The 17,676-nt window shown below is 46.0% G+C and overlaps 1 protein-coding gene across 1 annotated transcript in view; it reads left to right on the top strand.

Annotated features, from left to right (window-relative positions):
- The window catches only part of PER3 (period circadian regulator 3), a 32,427-nt gene extending 15,265 nt beyond the window's left edge, over window positions 1-17,162 (top strand). The window contains exons 11-22 of the mRNA XM_027843930.1: window positions 510-615; window positions 2,262-2,390; window positions 3,267-3,393; window positions 5,878-6,013; window positions 6,877-7,004; window positions 9,195-9,347; window positions 10,847-11,095; window positions 11,518-12,230; window positions 13,323-13,497; window positions 13,684-13,858; window positions 14,263-14,413; window positions 14,986-17,162. Of these exons, the coding sequence (XP_027699731.1) occupies window positions 510-615; window positions 2,262-2,390; window positions 3,267-3,393; window positions 5,878-6,013; window positions 6,877-7,004; window positions 9,195-9,347; window positions 10,847-11,095; window positions 11,518-12,230; window positions 13,323-13,497; window positions 13,684-13,858; window positions 14,263-14,413; window positions 14,986-15,120 (2,377 nt within the window). The 3' untranslated portion in view covers window positions 15,121-17,162. The remainder of the gene's footprint in view (window positions 1-509; window positions 616-2,261; window positions 2,391-3,266; window positions 3,394-5,877; window positions 6,014-6,876; window positions 7,005-9,194; window positions 9,348-10,846; window positions 11,096-11,517; window positions 12,231-13,322; window positions 13,498-13,683; window positions 13,859-14,262; window positions 14,414-14,985) is intronic.
- Window positions 17,163-17,676: the final 514 nt, after the last annotated feature.

The following is a 17,676-nucleotide window of genomic DNA, read 5'->3' as shown; positions in this document are numbered from 1 at the left end:
GGGGGGGGGGGGGGGGGGGGGGGGGGGGGGGTGCCAGCTAGGTGGTGCAGTGGAGAGAGCATCGGCCCTGAAGTCAGGAAGACCTGAGTTCAAATCTGACCTCAGACCAAACACTTGACACTAGCTGTGTGATCCTGGGCAAGTCACTTAACCCCAGTTGCCTAAAAAAAAAAAAAATGCACATACTCAGTCCAGAAGGACCAAGGTCTGGTCTGCTGGACTCTGATTTTCAGGGACTGAATTTTGGGAGTGAGACCTCACGCCCTACGTTCCTCACGAATCACTGAAATGAGAGAATGTTGCAGCTTTTCTTAGTATTTATGTGTCCTCACGTGGGATTGTTGCTTCCTCCTTTTTTTCCTGGAGTCAAAGAACAGAGTCCTGTGGAAGAAGTGTATAGGTCATCTTCAGAAGAATCTGTTGTATAAAATACTTTACATATATATGTATTTTTAAGTGAGTTTTCCATCCAACTTGGCACACACTGTCTTTCACTTGGCATTTCACAGGAGCCCATTAAATGAAGATGTTTTTGCTGCCAGAATCAAGAAGATGAACAGTATTGACAAAGATATAATGGAATTACAAGATCAGATTTACAAACTTCTCTTGCAGGTAAAATGGGATCTAAAAATGCGCCCTCCTCCCAGGCCCTGCAGGGTTTAGTTTGGTTTGGTTTGAGACAGGCTGTCCCAACATGCACAAGGCGACCCCACCGTGATGGCCGCAGGTACAGGCAGCTTGACCCAGGCTGCTCTGCCTGCCTCTCCCCAGGAGACCTGGTCGCCCCCCGCCCCCGCTTCCAGGGGCTCCCCTACTGACATAGTGGCAGACTCAATTGGCACAGCCCACCACGGCTCGGCCTTCCTCTGCACCAGTGAGCGGCCTACCCTGGCTGCATGCATGGTAGAGAAGTGGCCCTCCTCTGTCCATCCCAGAAAAGCCTTGCATCTCACTCTTTTTGTTGGGGTAGATAGTTCTTACCCTTGTTCTCGGTCAATGCAGGTACCTCTTTATATTTGTGAGAAGTGATGATGTTCCAACCTCATTGGGGGATAGTAAGCTGTAGACTTTTCATTCTCTGTATTCTTTAGAGGTTTTGTTTCATTCTCTCTCTTTGTCCCAGACATACCAATGCATTCAACCTCTGGATTTTACTTAAGTATATCTTAACGATTCCAAGAGAAAAACAATCCATTGGGAATATGGAATTCCACATTCTCCCTAGCCACTGAGAGGTTGAAGGTAAAATTAGGCTGTGGAATGAATTATTAAAAGTGTCTATTTCTAGAATCATTTCAATACTTCCCTAAAATACAAGGTTATTTCTGTAGGGTCTATTCTGGTGTAAATATTTATACAGTGTAAGCCCTTATGCCAGCCCAGTGATTTTCAGACTTTTCTAGATTCCTAGGGCTTCCGTGGGTTTGGAAGCAGAAAGACTGACACATGTTTGAACCCCACCTTTGCCACTTATATAACTTGGAACAAGTTGCTCACCTTCCTAATGCTTCAGTTTCCTTGTTTGTTAAACGAAGGTGTTAGGCTGTATCACCTTCACAATCCCTTCTAGCTCTGAAAATTTTGTCTTTGAGATGCTTGAAATCTCAGGTCATTTTATGTTTTAATTTGTTCACTTCTCAACTCTCCCTGAATGTAGCTTAAGGGGTCAAGGGCCTGGGTAATGAAAAGTTTTATATAACCTCAATGTTTAGAAATCCCTCTGTTGGGCAACTCCCTCCTCTCAAATGGTTTGACTGGGCAGAGTCTCAAGAGCCTAAGGCTCTTGTTTTAAGGATCGCCCATTCATCAAGCAAGATGGCGGACTAGAATATGGCCCTACGAACAGCACAGCAGAAAGGGGCTTTCTTGAAGAGGCCTGGAGGGTCTCATGTCCTTAGAATCGATAAGTCAAAAGAACATTCCCTGAAAGTAGTTCACCAGCATGTAACACAGTCGAGTGAAGGCCATAGAAGAAGAAAACAAGACTCAAAACCCTGGTTTGGACAGATAGAAAGCATGCTAAGTAAGAGCCACTGAGGGTGGTTGTGTTCTTGTTTGGAGCTGCTCGCAGATGTCAAGTTCTTGCCTCACTTTGAGTCCCTAGTGGTCTTCTAGGCCAGGTCTTGGCATCCAGCCAGCAGAGTTAGAATATTCCCACGTTGTGTACCAAACTTGGGAGGGAAGCTCAAGGGAGCCCTGTTTTCTGAGAGGCCCTCAGACACATCTTCTTGGAGCTCACCAGACATTTGTTCTTGCAGCCAGTTCATGTCAGTGGGTCCAGTGGCTACGGCAGCCTGGGAAGCAATGGGTCGCAGGAACATTACATTAGCATTGCATCATCCAGTGAATCCAGCGGGAACTGTGTCGAGGAAATACAGAAGGAGCCAGTGAGTTCCTTAGTTATTTTTGAGTGCAATTTTCTTTACTTTTGTAAGTTTAATTAGAATGAACTAAAGCAGAGGTGGGGAACCTGTGGCCTTGAGGCCACATGTGGCCCTGATAAAGTGTCAGTTCTGAGCCAATCACTTGCTGAAATAGCTGAGTTAATTCAGAATAACTACTAACATTTATTAAGTGCCTACTACATGCCGGGGGCTGTGCTGAGAGCTGCGTAAATGTTATGTCATTTCGATCCTTACAACAGTCCTGGAAGATAAGAACTATTGTGATTTCTGTTTTACAGATGAGGAAAGTGAGGCAGGCAGAGGAGAAGTGACTTGCGCAGGAACACCCCACCAGTCAGTGTTTAAAGCTGGATTTGAGCCCAGGTCTTCCTAACTCTATGCCCTGAGCTCTGTGCCCCGTGGCACCCCCCTCGTGACTAGTGACCTCTGTGGGCAAAACCAGACTTGGGAATGTCCCTGTAAAACCTAATACAGCACAAGCTTGGCCCAATTACCGAGGCTCCTTCCACAGAAAGGCATATCTGCAACTAGAGTATTCAGAGTTGGCTTGGGCCAGTGTGACTCTGTGCTTGGGGGGTCATGAATTGTAGGTAGGCAGCCCAGGCCAGACAATGTCCAGTCTGGGAGCAGGAAGAAGGTGTGAGCTCACAGCCAGCCTCAGACAGTGGTGCTGAGTGTGGGTGTGGGTGGGTGTGGCCCTGGGCAAGGCACTTCACCTGTGCCTCAGTTTCCTTTTCTATAGAATAAGGATGCTGGACTGAGAACTTTTCTAATGCTAAATCAAACTATGACCCTAAGACATTTTCTTTTGTCATATATTTTGATACATTTTGCTTTTGTTTTCCTTTCCCTCCTAAGATGACATTGCAGCAAGTCTGTGCCACTGTCAACAGAATCAAAAACTTGGGTCAACAGCTGTATATTGAATCAAGGACCAAATTATCAAACCAACAGTTTGTAGGATCAGGTACAGAGCGACAAGGAGGTGAGTCAGCATTGTTTCCCAGATTCTTTTCATACGTACTTCTGAATCTTTTAAAATATGTGGCTAAAAGCTCTTGTCTATTTCTTCTTTTTCTTTTTTTTTTTTTTTTGACAAGGCAATCAGGGTTAAGTAACTTGCCCAGGGTTATACAGCTAGTAAGTGTCAAGTGTTTGAGGCCGGATTTGAACTCTGCTCCTCCTGACTCCAGGACCAGTGCTCTATCCACTGCACCTCCTAGCTGCACCTTATCTATTTCTTAATAATATTTCTTTGTAATCTTAGAAACTTAGTTAATTAACTAATTAACTTAATGCCAATAATTAGGCTAATGCCAGGGAATTCATAGAATGTTTGGGACTTTTTTTCTCATAATTTACCCACTACAAACTGTGAAACCCAGTTTTCTTCAACCATGCTCTAGATAATAAGTTAAGAATACACTTTTAGAAGATGCATATTCAATACAAAATGAATAAAACGATCCTTTCCCACAAAGAATCTATGTCTTTGCCGTCATTTGGGAGGGAGCCCTACCGTTTCTTGTATGGAAATGCATCATGCTGATGGGACATATGAAGTGGACACTGCCTAGGTGGATCAGTTCTGAGAGGCCTTCCTCTTTTGAATGGTTCTTGCAGTTCACTGGTGCTGCACCAGAAAACCTTAAAGCATGGAGCTCCCTCTGCATGCCGTTTGCTGTCTCTGATTTTCATGGTCTTGTCTTCCCTCTGTTTGACCTGGGGGTTAACAGCACTGGACGTTGGGTTGTTTTTGTCTTTCTAATCATTAGCTTTGGTACCTGTTTGCATGGTACATAAACTTTCGTGTTAGAAATTGCAAGAGCACAGAGTGAATTCTTTTTTCTGCTGTTAAAATAATAGCAAGAACACCATAAAATGCTGCCCAAAGTCTGACAAAGCACTTTACACTCATTAATTCTTTTGAGTTGGTTCTCACAGCCCAGATAGCAAGAGTAGCTCTTTCTTTATCAAGACCTGACATTGTTAAAAAGGGGCAGCAAGGTGGTGCAGTGGATGGAACACCCGGCCAGGAGTCAGGAAGACTCCTCTTCTTGAGTTCAAATCTGGCCTCAGATTCTTATTAGCAGTGTGACCCTGGGCAAGTCACTTCACCCTGTTTGCCTCAGTTTCCTCATCTGTAAAATGAGCTGGAGAAGAAAATGGCAAACCACTCCAGCATCTTTGCCAAGAAAACCCCAAACGGGGTCGTGAAGAGTCTGACTAAAATGACTGAACAATGCCATGGTTAAGAGGCTTTGCCCCTCTGGCAGGGGGCTGACAGTAATATCACGGCTTTGCCTAGAAGGTCTGTCCTCCTGGTTTATTTATTTGCGTGAGCTGCTCAGCACTCCATGGTGGACCATTTGTTTTCAATGGTGAGTTTTTTGTATTGTTTTTTAAAGACTCAAGAATGGGGGCAGCTAAGTGGCGCAGTGGATAGAGCACGGGCCCTGAAGTCAGGAAGACCTGAGTTCAAATCCGGCCTCAGACCAAACACTTGACACACTTACTAGCTGTGTGACCCTGGGCAAGTCACTTAAACCCAGTTGCCTAAAAGTTTAAAAAAAAAAAAAAATTCTAAAGACTCAAGGACGTCACGATGGACAGAAAGCCTTTTGTATCTCTTGTCACTGCCTCTTGAAGCAGCATGTGTCCAGCTGAACTATCTAATTAGCTTTCTGGCCACATCCTGTCGTGACCAGGCAAGAGAGTTCCTTCCCGGTAATCTCTCAGGCTCCATTGGCAAGGAGGCATTTCTCAGTTGCAGCTTTTCTCTAGATCTCAGAGTTATTGAGTTTTCCTCCTCATCACACGTTAGCATCCCTTTTTTTTAGCGTCACCTCTCACTGAGGACCACTAACTGTCATCACCCAGACTTGTCTCTGCAATCACAGTTTGACCTGACTCCTGTGTTATGATAAACTCTCTCTCCACCTGCAAGATTTAGCTTCTCTTTACTCTTAGTGATTCAACAGACATTTCTTAAATACCTGTTATTGGCAGAATGCTGTGTTAGACTAGGTGCGACAGGAGATACGAAGACAAGATCAGTTCTGGCACATTCCTTGCCCTCACGGAGCTTATGGATTAGGACGGGGGTGGGGAATATGTTGTTGAACCCAATTAATGTCATCACTTCTCCCTCCTTTTTGCAGACCTCAAGCTAGCTCTTCTGTTTCTTTCACCCTCATTCCATGGTCCATTAAAATCTAAATGACATTTCCCCATTCAGCTAGACAGACTCAGGGTCTTGTGCTATTAGCCAGCCCAGCACAGCCCCTCCTGCCGTCAGCCGCTGACCACTTCACCAGGTTGCAGCTGCTCCCATCAGCTGTTTCATCGAGACTATCTGAGAAAGCAAAAGCTTCTGCCTTAATTATTTGATCATTCTGAGAGGTGTGGCCTCATCCAGATCAAAGTATGCTAACATATCCTTCGGAAATTTCTTATTTTTCTTTTCTAGGCAACAAGATGTCTTCTCATCCTTCATTTCAGGAGTTGAGAAATAGTAGTTTGGGCACTGATTCTTGTGATGATTTGAGAAAAGACCAGCATATTCCATCCTATCAGCAGATCAATTGTGTGGACAGTATTATAAGGTGTGGAAGAAAAGTAAAACCAACTGGTCATTGTAGGCTCCGTACATTCTAAATACATTCTGCCTTAAATGTTATCATCAAGCAACCACAAATCAATGTGTCCACTTTGAAGGCTCCTTGATGAATGCCAGAGGAATCTAAGTAGCCTAAGACAAGATTCCACTCAGTTTATGATCCAGTTTGGAGAGATGGGACAGATACAAAAAACTAAGCACTCCAAAACTAAAGTGACACTGAAAGAGAGATGCAGCGGGGGAGCAGCTGGTCGTGTCCAGGGCTGTGTTGATTGTTGCTCCGTTCTCTGAGGGGCTAGAGCGCACATCAGGTCAGGGCAGTCAGGGAAGAGGATGAAAAACATGGTCCTTGCTCTGGCTTGTAAAAAAGTGTGTGAGTCCTATGGCAAGAGGTGGGGTAGATGGGAGGGTGATCAGTGCGGAAGGAAAATGGCAGGTGTGGTTGGGAGAGAGGGCAACTTATCCTAGAGTCCCAGACTTTCTGTCTGGAAGGGCTACACAAGGGTACATTTGATTATTGGCCCCATTCACTAGCCCTCTGCCATATTTTAAGTCATCTTTACTACTTTTAGTATTTCTTTCATATTAGGAAAAAGTGCTTAAAGATGACCCTGTTGGTATCCCATAGGTGTTTCTCTTGGGACAAGTATTAACTGTACTAATATAGAGAAACAGCTATTAAATTCAGAGTGGTGACTGATGATCCGCACAGAAAGCATGTTTGTGTCACATCAACAGGGTTCTGTGGGTTAGATTTTGAAACGTTATGATGACATGTACCTGTGTGTGTGGATGGATGTGTGCGCCTACACACGATAAGAGGGTGTGTGTGGCATCCTCTTGATGCAGGTACCTCGAGAGCTACAACATCCCTGCCTTGAAGAGGAAGTGTATCTCCTGCACCAACACGACTTCCTCCTCCTCTGAAGAAGACCAGCACATCAGCCAGAGACCAGCTGGTGCCCAGGCGCTAGGCGGTAAATGAAAGCATCAGTGACGGGAAATGTGATTCAATTTAGAGGATTAACTCTCTTAAATTTCCTCGTATATAAAATAATCCCAGTTTCACATAGCTTCTGTTATGCTGGGAAAGGTTTTTTTCTAATGTAAGTTAAGATTTTTGATGCACCACAGTACATTCTTATATAAGTAATGTAGCATCATGAATAAAGTACTGGGCTTGGAGTCCAGAAGAACCAGGTTCAGATCCTAACTCTGCCTTGGCCAGCTTTGTTGACCCTGAGCCTCAGGCGATTGCTTAGTATCTACCTTAGGATTTAACTACTCAATCAGAGGGGGAAGAGTTTCGCACACTGAAGAGAACTCTCAGATTCTTTGTATTTCTTCGTATATTGAATCCCCTTTTTTTTTCTTTTACTCACTTCTGAACCCCCTTGCACTCTGGCTTACCATCCTAGCTAACAATTCTCAAATCTACCTCTCCTGCCCCAGACTCTGCTGCCCTTCAGTCTGGCATCTCCAGCTGCCTTTAAACTCAACATGTCCAAAACTTGCCGTGTTTCCCCCAGAACCCTTCCCTCCTCCTACCGTCTCTTACCACAGAGGGCAACACCATCCTCCCATTCGCTCAGGTTCCCAGCCAAGGGGTCATCCTGGGCTCCTCGCTCTCCCTCACCCCCCCTCACCCCTTACATCCAAGGCCTGTCGCCTTTGCAACATCTCTCCAATGCACTGCTCCCTGTCCTCTGACACTGTGCCAAGTCTGGTGCAGACCCCCATCACCTCGCGCCTGGATGGTCGCAACAGCTGCTGGGGGCCTGCCTGCCCCAAGTCTGTCCCCACTCCAGTCCGTCTTCTATTCAGACACCAAAGTGATTTTCCTAAAGCACAGGCCTAATCACATCACACCTCCCCCCCACACCCAATCGGTCAACTCTCTTGGCTCCCTGTACTCTCCAGAATCAAATAAAAAATACTGTTTGACATTGGCATTCAAAGCCCTTCATAACCTGCTCCCTACCCCCACCCACACTGGCCTCCTGGCTGTTCTACCAGTAAGACACTCTGTCTCTAGGCTTCCAGCATTTTCTCTCTGTCCTCATGCCTGGAAAGCTCTCCCTTCTCCTCTCTGCCTACTGTCTTCCTTCAAGGCCAAACTGGAATCCCATCTTCTACAGGAAGTTTTTTCCAGCCCCTCTTCATTCTAGCGCCTTCCTTCTGGTCATTATTTCCTGTTTATCCTGTGTAGAGCTCATGTGTGTATATTTGGTTCTTTGTTTTCTCCTCCATTGGGTTGTGATCTCTTGAGCCCTGGGACTGTCTTTTGCCACCTCTTATATCTTTAGTGCTTAGCACTTAGTAGGCCCTGAAGTATTTATTGATTGGTTGGCTTTCCTGCTTCCTCATTCAAGTGAATGTATTTTTTCCAAAATTAGCAATGATCTCTTAACTGCTGGTCCAGTGGCCTTCTCCCAGTCTTCATTCTTGATCTTTCTAACACCATTGACCAGCCTTCCCCCCATCCTCCCCTATCTCTTTTCGTGACATCTCTCTCAGTTCTCCTCATACTATCCAACCATTTTTTCTCATCTCCAGGTCTCACTCAGTCTTCATTCATACCATGCCCTCCAACTGCAGGGGTGCCCCAACGTTCTTTCCTCTTCACACCCTGTTTTGTGACCCCGGCAGCTCGTATGATTCAGATAAACTCCCTTTCTGTGCCCAGCCGTAACCTCTCTTCAGAGCGCCAGTCCCACGTCAGCAGCTTGCGCTGCTCCTAATAAGTGGGAGGTCTCAGAAGCATCTCAAAGTCAACGTGTCCAGAACAGCTCACTAGACTTAAGCATCCTTCCCGGCCCCTCTCCCCGTAGTCTGGCCCCGTTAGTCCTTCCTCTCACATCTCCCGCACTCCTTCTCTCCACTCACTGCCACAGAGATAGTGGAGGCCTCACATCCTGGAAACCCTCATTTCCATCAAGGCTCAGCTGCAATACCACCTCTTACTTGAGGCTTCTGTGGATCTCCTCCCCCCACCCATCATGAATGGGCAGCTACCTGAGGGTCAGACCTGTTTCTTGTTCTCCTTGTATCCTGACATGCCCAGGGCGGTCGCTCAGTACTAGCTGCTGGGTTGGTTTGATTAGGATGTTACCCAGGAAAGGGAAGGATTGGTGTTCTTTTCACGAGTGTTTCTTTGATCTCACTAGCCATTCCCCAGATTCCAGTCCTGGCCACACCTGGGGGGGCTGAGGACAACGGCACAGAGCTGGCACTCTCCCCCAAAGCCATGAGTGTGCTCTCCGCCACAAGCCAGTGCAGCTACCGCAGCACCCTGGTGCACGTCCCCCATCCGGAATCAGGTATGGACCCCCAGGGGGCTGCTCCTAGGCCCTGAAGCTGGCCTTGCTGCCGCCTTTCTGTGTGTTCTTCTTATAGCCCTCTGGATTATGAGGACCTTTTCCTGTCCTTGACTTTTAAGGGTTTTTGAGAAAGCGTGATCATTCATTTTAGTTACGGTTTTTTCTTTAGTCCTCTTATTGATGGGGCCACTGACCTTTAAAGAAAGGGTCAAGTCAGGGGCAGCTAGGTAGCGCAGTGGATAGAGCACCGGCCCTGGAGTCAGGAGGACCTGAGTTCAAATCCTGCCTCAGACACTTGACACTTACTAGCTGTGTGGCCCTAGCCAAGTCACTTAACCCCAAATGCCTCACACAAAAAAAAAGGTCAAGTCGAGCCCCTTAGCCAAACAGCTTAAAATGCATTTTGTTTAGACAGTGGGATATTGGTTGTTGCGTAGAGAACAAATGAAAAAGTCACTCCTCCTTTGACAATAGAAACATTTGTTTGGGGGACCAATTTTCTAAGTCTTCTTGCACTCCTTTTGGGCTTTTTTGCTTTTCACTTTTGTTGGAGGATGGTCTGAGAAATGAAAAAAAAATTTGGGGAGGCTAATGGCTAAAATGAAGTTTCTCGATCATCTACAGATTTAATTTTCTTCTGCCTGGCTCTGTTGTCATAGCATGTGTGGGTTGCCTCCTGGGTAACATCTAACAAGGGCGGAGCGGGGTGGGGATGTGAAGAGGTGGTCAGATTGGCCAGACAGACCACGGTCATTGTCCAGTGGCTGAGGGCATCCTGTGTAGTAGGCTGGTGGAATGAAACACGGATCCGCTCTATCTCATCAGGGTGCTGGCAGCGCTGTGCAAAGGGGCGTGGGTGCTGTAGTGATGCTCACTTCCTCAGGCAGGCCAGGCTCACCAGCAGCACCTGGGCCCCTCTGCTGGCACAGCCAGGCGCACACTTGCACTTTCCTCCCGGCCCAGTTTCCCGCTCAGTGAAGTGGCTTCAAACTTCTTAGGTCATCACAAAGAGGTTGGATGGATTGATGTTTCAGTTTTGAATTCCTCCTCCCAATGTTTCTGAACCTTAGTAACATTTTCCCTAACATTTAAATGATTTGAATGTGAAATAGGATTTTTACCTGTAGGACATTTAGTATTTTGGGCATATCATTAACCTCACTTATTGGTATTATCACAACATGTTACCACATTTCTAATGGCATTTGTAAATGTCTTGGCAACATTCAAATTGTGTACAAATGTGGATTTTGTAAAGTTAGCCTTCACAGACCAAAGGGCTCAACCAAACAATGTCAGTGAGAAAAAAGACATTTTTTAAAAATAGACACTTTTTTTTAGAAGTGATTTTCCTAGTTTTATGTCCTCGTGGTTGCATCAGAGTAGTCTGTATAATACATTCTGTGTCCCTGAAAGAATACATGTTAGTCTCTTTTAGAGTCACAGTCCTGGTAAAGAATTCAGTTGAAACCGGTGGCTCCTTTCCCTTCCCTTGGCAGAGGTGACTGCTGGAGATGATGTTACTGCAGGCACTGAGCCGGCTGAGGCCCGGAGCCTGAGCCTCCAGGTATTCCCCGTGGCCCCAGACGGCTTCAGGCAGGTGGGGCTCACGAAGGCAGTGCTCTCCGCGCACACGCAGAAGGAAGAGAAGAGCTACGTGGACAGGTTTCGGGAGAAGATCCTGTCCTCTCCGTACTGCTCCTACCTTCAACCAGACAGCAGAAGCCGGATGAGACATCCCCTCCAAGGTACTGAAGCGGTTACTTTTTACGTAGATCACATTCCTAGTGACAGAGTGATCTCACTTACAATGAGTGTGAAGGAATTCCTGAGTGCTGGGAGCAAGGTGGGGCTGGGGGCGTCCCCAGGGCCGGTACAAATGGAGGCAGTAGGCCTCGGCTACAAAGGCTCTGGAACACGTGCCAGGGTCCCTTTTCTAGGGGCAACCATTGACCAGCCTTTTATTAGATGGAATCAAGTATCTTTTTAATAGTGGGGGTTTTTTCCTTAAAAAAAAAAATAGTCCTAATCATGAGCCACCAGTACCTTTTGGCATAATGCCTTTTCCTTGTTGCTTATGTACTTTGTAAACGTGCCTGGAAGTGGGCTTCTCGTGGCCTGGTGGACTTGTCAGGCATCCACTGCCATGTTTGTTGTCATCGTTGTTTAGGAGACGCTCCTTCCAAGCAGGCCCCATCAGCCAGCTGTAAAAAGGGAAAACACAAGCGCCTGAAGCTCCCGGCGTCCTCTCGCAGCAGTGGCTCTCATGAGAACTGGCCTTCTCTGCTGGGGATGCCATCTCCAGGCAGACCGCCCTGGTCACCTTCAGACGTGGACCCTCCTGGCTCATGTGGGTCTCTGCACCCTCCATTGGCCTCTTCCCCGGTCGCTGGCTTTCCTGTCCTGCCCCCAGTGTCCCCTCTGAGAGCACAGTGTGCAGCGTCAATGCCTGGACCAGGCCCTCAGCTGGGGCCGAGTCCTGCCTACAGGCTGCAGCCTCTGCCAGCGTTCCCTTCTCCTTATGTGGGTGCTTTTATGACCATTATCTTGCACAACCCCCCTGCCTGTCCCCAGATGTGCCAGCCATTCTCCTCCCCCTGCCCGTTTTTGGGTGTGCCTGGGGGCTCTGAAGTAGCCCAACCGCCGCTGCCCTCCTCCTCACCACTGCTGCCGCAGGAGGACCTTCCAGAGCTGCCATCCCCAGCCTCCAGCCAGAGATCAGCTGAAGAGGAGTGGACGCTCCAGAGCGAGCAGGAGCACCCCTTATTTAGTCATTCCAGGAACAGCTCCCCGCTACAATTGAACCTGCTTCAGGAAGAAATGCCAGAGGGTCCCGAAAACCCGCCGCACATGGGGCAGGAGGCAGACCCAGGAGTGCTGGATGTGAGTAACAGTCATTCCTGCCAGACGGGGCCCTCGGGCCCATGCTGACCACAGCCACACGCGTGCGTGGAGCCCACCAGCGTCACCAAGGCAGGCTTTGCGTGGGGGGTGGTGGGGAAGGCTCAACTGAGGTAAGGTGTCTTCTGGTCACATAATCTGTTATCAGACATTGAAACTGATATTAAAACGTGCCCCTGCCACGTGCCTGCACACCTAGAAGGGTGTCTGGGAAGGGCCACCACCAGACGTGCTCGTGTGTACTGGGCTTTAGAAGTCAGACATAGTTGTGGACTGCAGCAGGCAGAACCACAGCTTCGAGGCCCCCCCCCGCCCAGCGGTGCTTATCTTGGAGCACGCGCCTCCTTTTTGCATGGCCAGGTGTAAGTAGGATGGTGGCGGTCAGCACCCTGGTGTGGAGAGCTCCGGGTCAGTCAGAGCAAAGGGAGCATTGGCATCCCGGAGTCCATAGCAGCGTGAACTCCTCAGCTGTAGGTTCTCAGAGGATTGAGTATTATAGGAATTGTTCTTTAGTGTTTTCCCATGTGTATAGTATACATCCATGCTAACTGATGAAATGTCATCAGAATCAAAAGAACATTATCTTTTTTTCATCCCAATTTTTTAGTTCACCTGACAAAAGTAATCCAGGCATTAAAAGCAAAAATACCACATGACATTACCTGGATTCAAATCCCATCTTCACCACTTATACCTGTGTGACCTTGGGCAAGTCATATCACTTCTCAGAGACTGTTTCCTCATCTATAAAGTGGGAACAATAATACTCGCACTGCCTCCCTACCTCACAAGCTTATTGTGAGGACCAGACGAGGTCACGGATCAAACGAGCACTTTGTAAACGTGCAAGTATCATATAAAGGTGAGCTACTATGACTGAAACCTCAAAGAAATGTTTGGTTCAGTTAAAAGGAACCTTTGCAATATTCCTAGAAATAGGAAGAAGAATTCTCATTTCCATAGTTTGTCCTGTTTTTTAGATGATGTTATTCAGTTGTCAGATTAAAGGATGCTGTCACAACGTGCTGGAAATACAGAAGTTCAGGTGTACTTTCTTGTTTCTTTTCTTCCTAGCCACGTCAGACAGGCAGTAATGAAAACACACGTAATTCTGTGGCCAAGGAGCTGTTTGGCCTGATACTTCACAAGGACTCTCCGGCTGGGGCTGGTTCTGCGGCATCGGGTGGTGGGTCTGTGAGTTCCGACGCCAACGGCTCACTCTCTCACGGCACGTCCGGTTGTGGCACAGGTAGGTAAGGGGAGAGTGAGAAGCGAGAAATAGATTTCCTGCCAAAATTGTTGGGCAGCAACTCCCATGGTTACGGTAGCCACGCCTTCTCCAGAGAAGGCGGTCAGCCAGCCTGCCTGGCCACTCGGCCAGATCAGATTTTGAGAAGTGCTTTCAAATTATTTTTTCATTTTTGGTTTTTGGTAGGAAGCAGTGATAGCAGCAGATACTTTGCAAGCAGCGACTGTTCCTCTGAAACCTCCCAGAATGAGCAGAAATCAGAGGATAAAGAAGTACCCCACAAATCAGGTAGAGACGCCATCTGGGGGATGATAGAGCAGACCCCCGAGTGCGTCCTGATGACGTATCAGGTCCCTGAGAGGTAAGATGATAAAGAACCCTGTTGTCTTAAGGACCTCTGGCTATTTAAGACTTGGATGGAAGGAAATCATTTTACAGCATTATTTGTGTTTGTTGGTTTCAGAGTATTTTAAATCGTAACTCTTAGTGCATCAAGTGCATTCTTTGGAAAGGGGGAGAAATGATGTCCTGGGCCCAAGGAAAATAACCCCCTCTAGCTTAGGAACCAGTCTTTATGTTGTAGTAGAGTCAGGGTTCCACTCATATTAAAAAGTCTAGGCCAGGGGTGGGGGGCCCGTGGCCTCGAGGGCTAGTCCGAATGTATGTGTCCCACCTTCCCTAAGTGAAAACTGTCTACCTTATTGGAATAGATTAGCCTTCCCTATCAAAAGACATGCAGATTAAAGGTGACGGGGTTTCTTGAAGGGTTAAAGAAGATGTGTTGAAAGAGGACCTAGAGAAGCTGGCAAGTATGAGGCAGCATCAGCCTCGGTTTACGGATGGACAGAAAGAGGAGTTGGCAGAAGTGCACCCTTGGATTCAGAGCCAGACGGTCCCTCGAGAAATAGACACCAAGGTAAGCAGCTCTGAGTCCTGCAGGGGCAGGCAGAGGCGGAGAATGCAGCGTGACCTCCTAGGCAGTCGCCAGAGGTGGGGAGGAGAAGGTGGAGGTCTCACTCAGCCAGGAGGGCCTCCCTTCTTCTGTTGGGACAGCCCATCCGAGTGTGCCAGCCTGGCTACCTGGCGCTTCTCAAGTGAACAGGCCTTGGGTAGCTCTTCTAATAAGGTGAGCAGGCAGGGAAGTTTAGTTATACCATGAGAGACTGAGGTTGGAAAGTCACTGAAATCCCCTTCTGTTTATCAAGAAATGGGTGGATGCACATTGTTAGGTACAGATCTGTCTGGAAACGGGCCGGTCTTACTTTTTTGCCTTTGGAATCACTAAAAACCCTTCTCTTGTAAATGCTCTAGACAGTAAAAATGAGTCATAAAATAAGTACCATTTGTTTACATCAATATTAAATTGCATAGTCTCATATAACGATGGAGCAAGTTGGTGGGGGAGGAATCAGTTCATTGCTGCTTTGACATTCTGACCAGAATGGCATTAATCTCACCTAACGGCCCTGCTCTTTCTCCTTTCTGGAGGGCTGTGTCACATGTAACAGCAAACGTTTGCTGGGTGTTGGGGCTCTGCCTTATGAGAAGAGTCTGGAAGAAGACAGTTGGGTGACTGACCATGAAGATGCACCTGCACGGCCTTTTCAAGACAGAAAACTTTGATGTTTTGAATACTTGACCCTCTTCTGAAGCCTTGCATATCTTCTAAAATTCTTGCCTTTTCAATGACTTTGCAGTTATCAGTGAATGCTTAAAGCTGTCCAAAAGTTTTCTTCCTCAATTTTTAATAGACTTTTATTTTTCCAAATAGAATGACTTTCTAAATAGAATCTTTTACTCTTAAATTCTTAAATTTGAAACGTGTTCCTAGCATCTTGAAACCGTCAGTTGCATTTGGCCCCCATTTCAGCCGTCACAATTCCAAAGAGGTTAGATCTCAGCAGTGGATGGCAGAGCACAAGGTCAGTCTCGCCCAGGTGGGATGTAATAAGGAAGATGACTCCAGTGAGCCTGGAGCCTTACCTGCGATCCGTCCCTTCTGGCTGAATTAGGGGCTGGGATAGTCGTTCCTATGAGTTCAGTGGATCCAGGCTCCGCCCTGGACAAAGTCTGCCTCCATCCCACAGAGGTGCTTCCGCTGAAGTTTGTGCTTAAACAAGACGTTTGCACTCCAATTTTGCCTTGTTCAGTAAGGAATAAAAAAAGTCAAGTCAACATTCGTAAGCCTTAGTAGACATAGGCCTTTCTGTCCTTGCGGGAATTTGAACGTCAGCATTTTTTAGATTCCATCCTCTTGGTTTTTAGACTTTAGATAGAGCCTATCTGCATAGCCCCTGCAACCCTGCCCTGAGCACAGGAGTCCACTGGGCTGTCCTTTTAGCATTTTAAGGCAGCACAGTAGAAGTGAAGGGGTGTGGAGTTCAGAGGAAAACGTTGCTTAGTTTGCTTTTTGCTCTTGTCTTAAATATTGTTCATTCTCATGCTTACTTGCTCCCTGGTGCTCCATAGAGTGATTCCTTCTCTGATTTTAAATGGGTGTGACTTCCAACAACACAGAGCATGGCGCCTGGGAGAAACCTTTCTCATTGACGCCACCACGCCCTGTCCTTTAGTAGGGGAACGAAATCCTACTTGGAAGTTTTTCATTTTTAGTGAGCAATTGCTAGGTAAAATTAGCTTTTTTTTCTCCTTGAGCAAATTAAACATGTGCCATTTAAGTCTGTTATTAGCAGAGAACATTTATATTCCACAGTGCCCTAGAGCTGGATAGATGGTTTCTGAAACATACATTCCATTTGTAAAATTACATAAATTTTTTCTCATTTAAAAAAAAAATTAGTCTGGGAAGTGTCCCCCACCGTAGGATTTCCTTGTGGCGATGAACACACATTTGAGCACTGTCAAATACTCATTCCACAGAATTTGATTTGTTTAGAAAAAAGAAAAAGCCAAATATCTTACTCTAAGAATAATAAGAATCTCTCCCTTTTTGTTATTTCCTGGATCACTTTTGTCTAAGTTTGCAAGTTTATTTGCCTTAGGACACAGTTCACTGAGAGCTCTGGATGTGTGTGTATGTATGTGTGTGTGAGTGTGAGAGATTCTGAAAGAAGTATAGCATCAGATGTAAGAGCATATATATATATATATATATTATATATATTTACAACCATTTATAAACACATTTTGATAACTTCAGTGTTAGGCTAGATAGTATTTTTAGATTTTTTTTTTATCTCTGTGAAATTACTACTGCTAGAAGTGAGCGGTGTGTCGGTTCAGTAGTGATGTGGTTACTGCCCGCCCCCCAAGGGGGCTCCGCCCAATCTCAAGCTTATGGTCGATGTTTTTATGAAATTGTTACATTCTCGCCTATGGAAATTCATGTCAGAAAAAAAGGACGTCTTGTCTCTTTCAATGTTTACACAAATGTTGCTGCTCCAGCAGTTTTTCTCGGATGTGTTGTGAGAATTTCTTTAAAAAAAGAATGCTATGTACATGAGATGATTCTAGGGTTAAGATGAAGCTTGGTTATAAATCGCAAGGCAAATCAGAAACTGAATTTTTTTTTTAATTTTTCAACCAAATTTGTAATTAGCCATGTGTGAATTTACTTGTTTTTACTGTATATGAATATCCTGACTAGGTGTCTTGAATTTCTTTTTTTTTTTAAGTAAAAATAAATAAAACCAACAGTGAACCTGTTTTAAGACTTCAGAAAATTTTTTTCACAGACACTGAGTATGTCTTTAAACAATGATATTCCTATGGTATGATTATTTGTAAATTGCAAATTGTACAAGTATTTAGGCCTTTCTTGAGATACAGCTTAGGCCTTAAGGAATCTATGAAGGGTACTTTGTGTCTTTTTGATATCCACATAGTGGCCTGTCAATTTTGTGAAATTTACCTGGTATATTTGTTAGAACCTCAAATAATCTGGTTAGTAATCTGACAGTAGCCAAATTTGAACTACTAAAAATGTGAAATTCCAAAATGGGAAGTGCTTTTCTGCGTATGACTCCTGACTCCCCCTTTCCCGTCAAGGTCTTTGGGGAAAGAATGATACCTGAACTTGTGACTCCAAGGGAGGAGTCTAGAATAGGGCCCTGCCTTGTGGTGTCTTAGATGAAAATCTAGTTCCATGGTACCAAACTATGAGACACAGAACTCTGGGTACAGTTGCCTGATTTGTATAAAAAAAGCATTGGGCTTGTC

Source organism: Vombatus ursinus, unplaced genomic scaffold (genome assembly GCF_900497805.2).
Source record: "Vombatus ursinus unplaced genomic scaffold, bare-nosed wombat genome assembly UNPS02014932.1, whole genome shotgun sequence".
In the NCBI taxonomy this organism is placed as follows: domain Eukaryota; kingdom Metazoa; phylum Chordata; class Mammalia; order Diprotodontia; family Vombatidae; genus Vombatus; species Vombatus ursinus.
The sequence above is the reverse complement of the archived record's forward strand: the minus strand, read 5'-3'. Positions and strand labels throughout refer to the sequence as shown.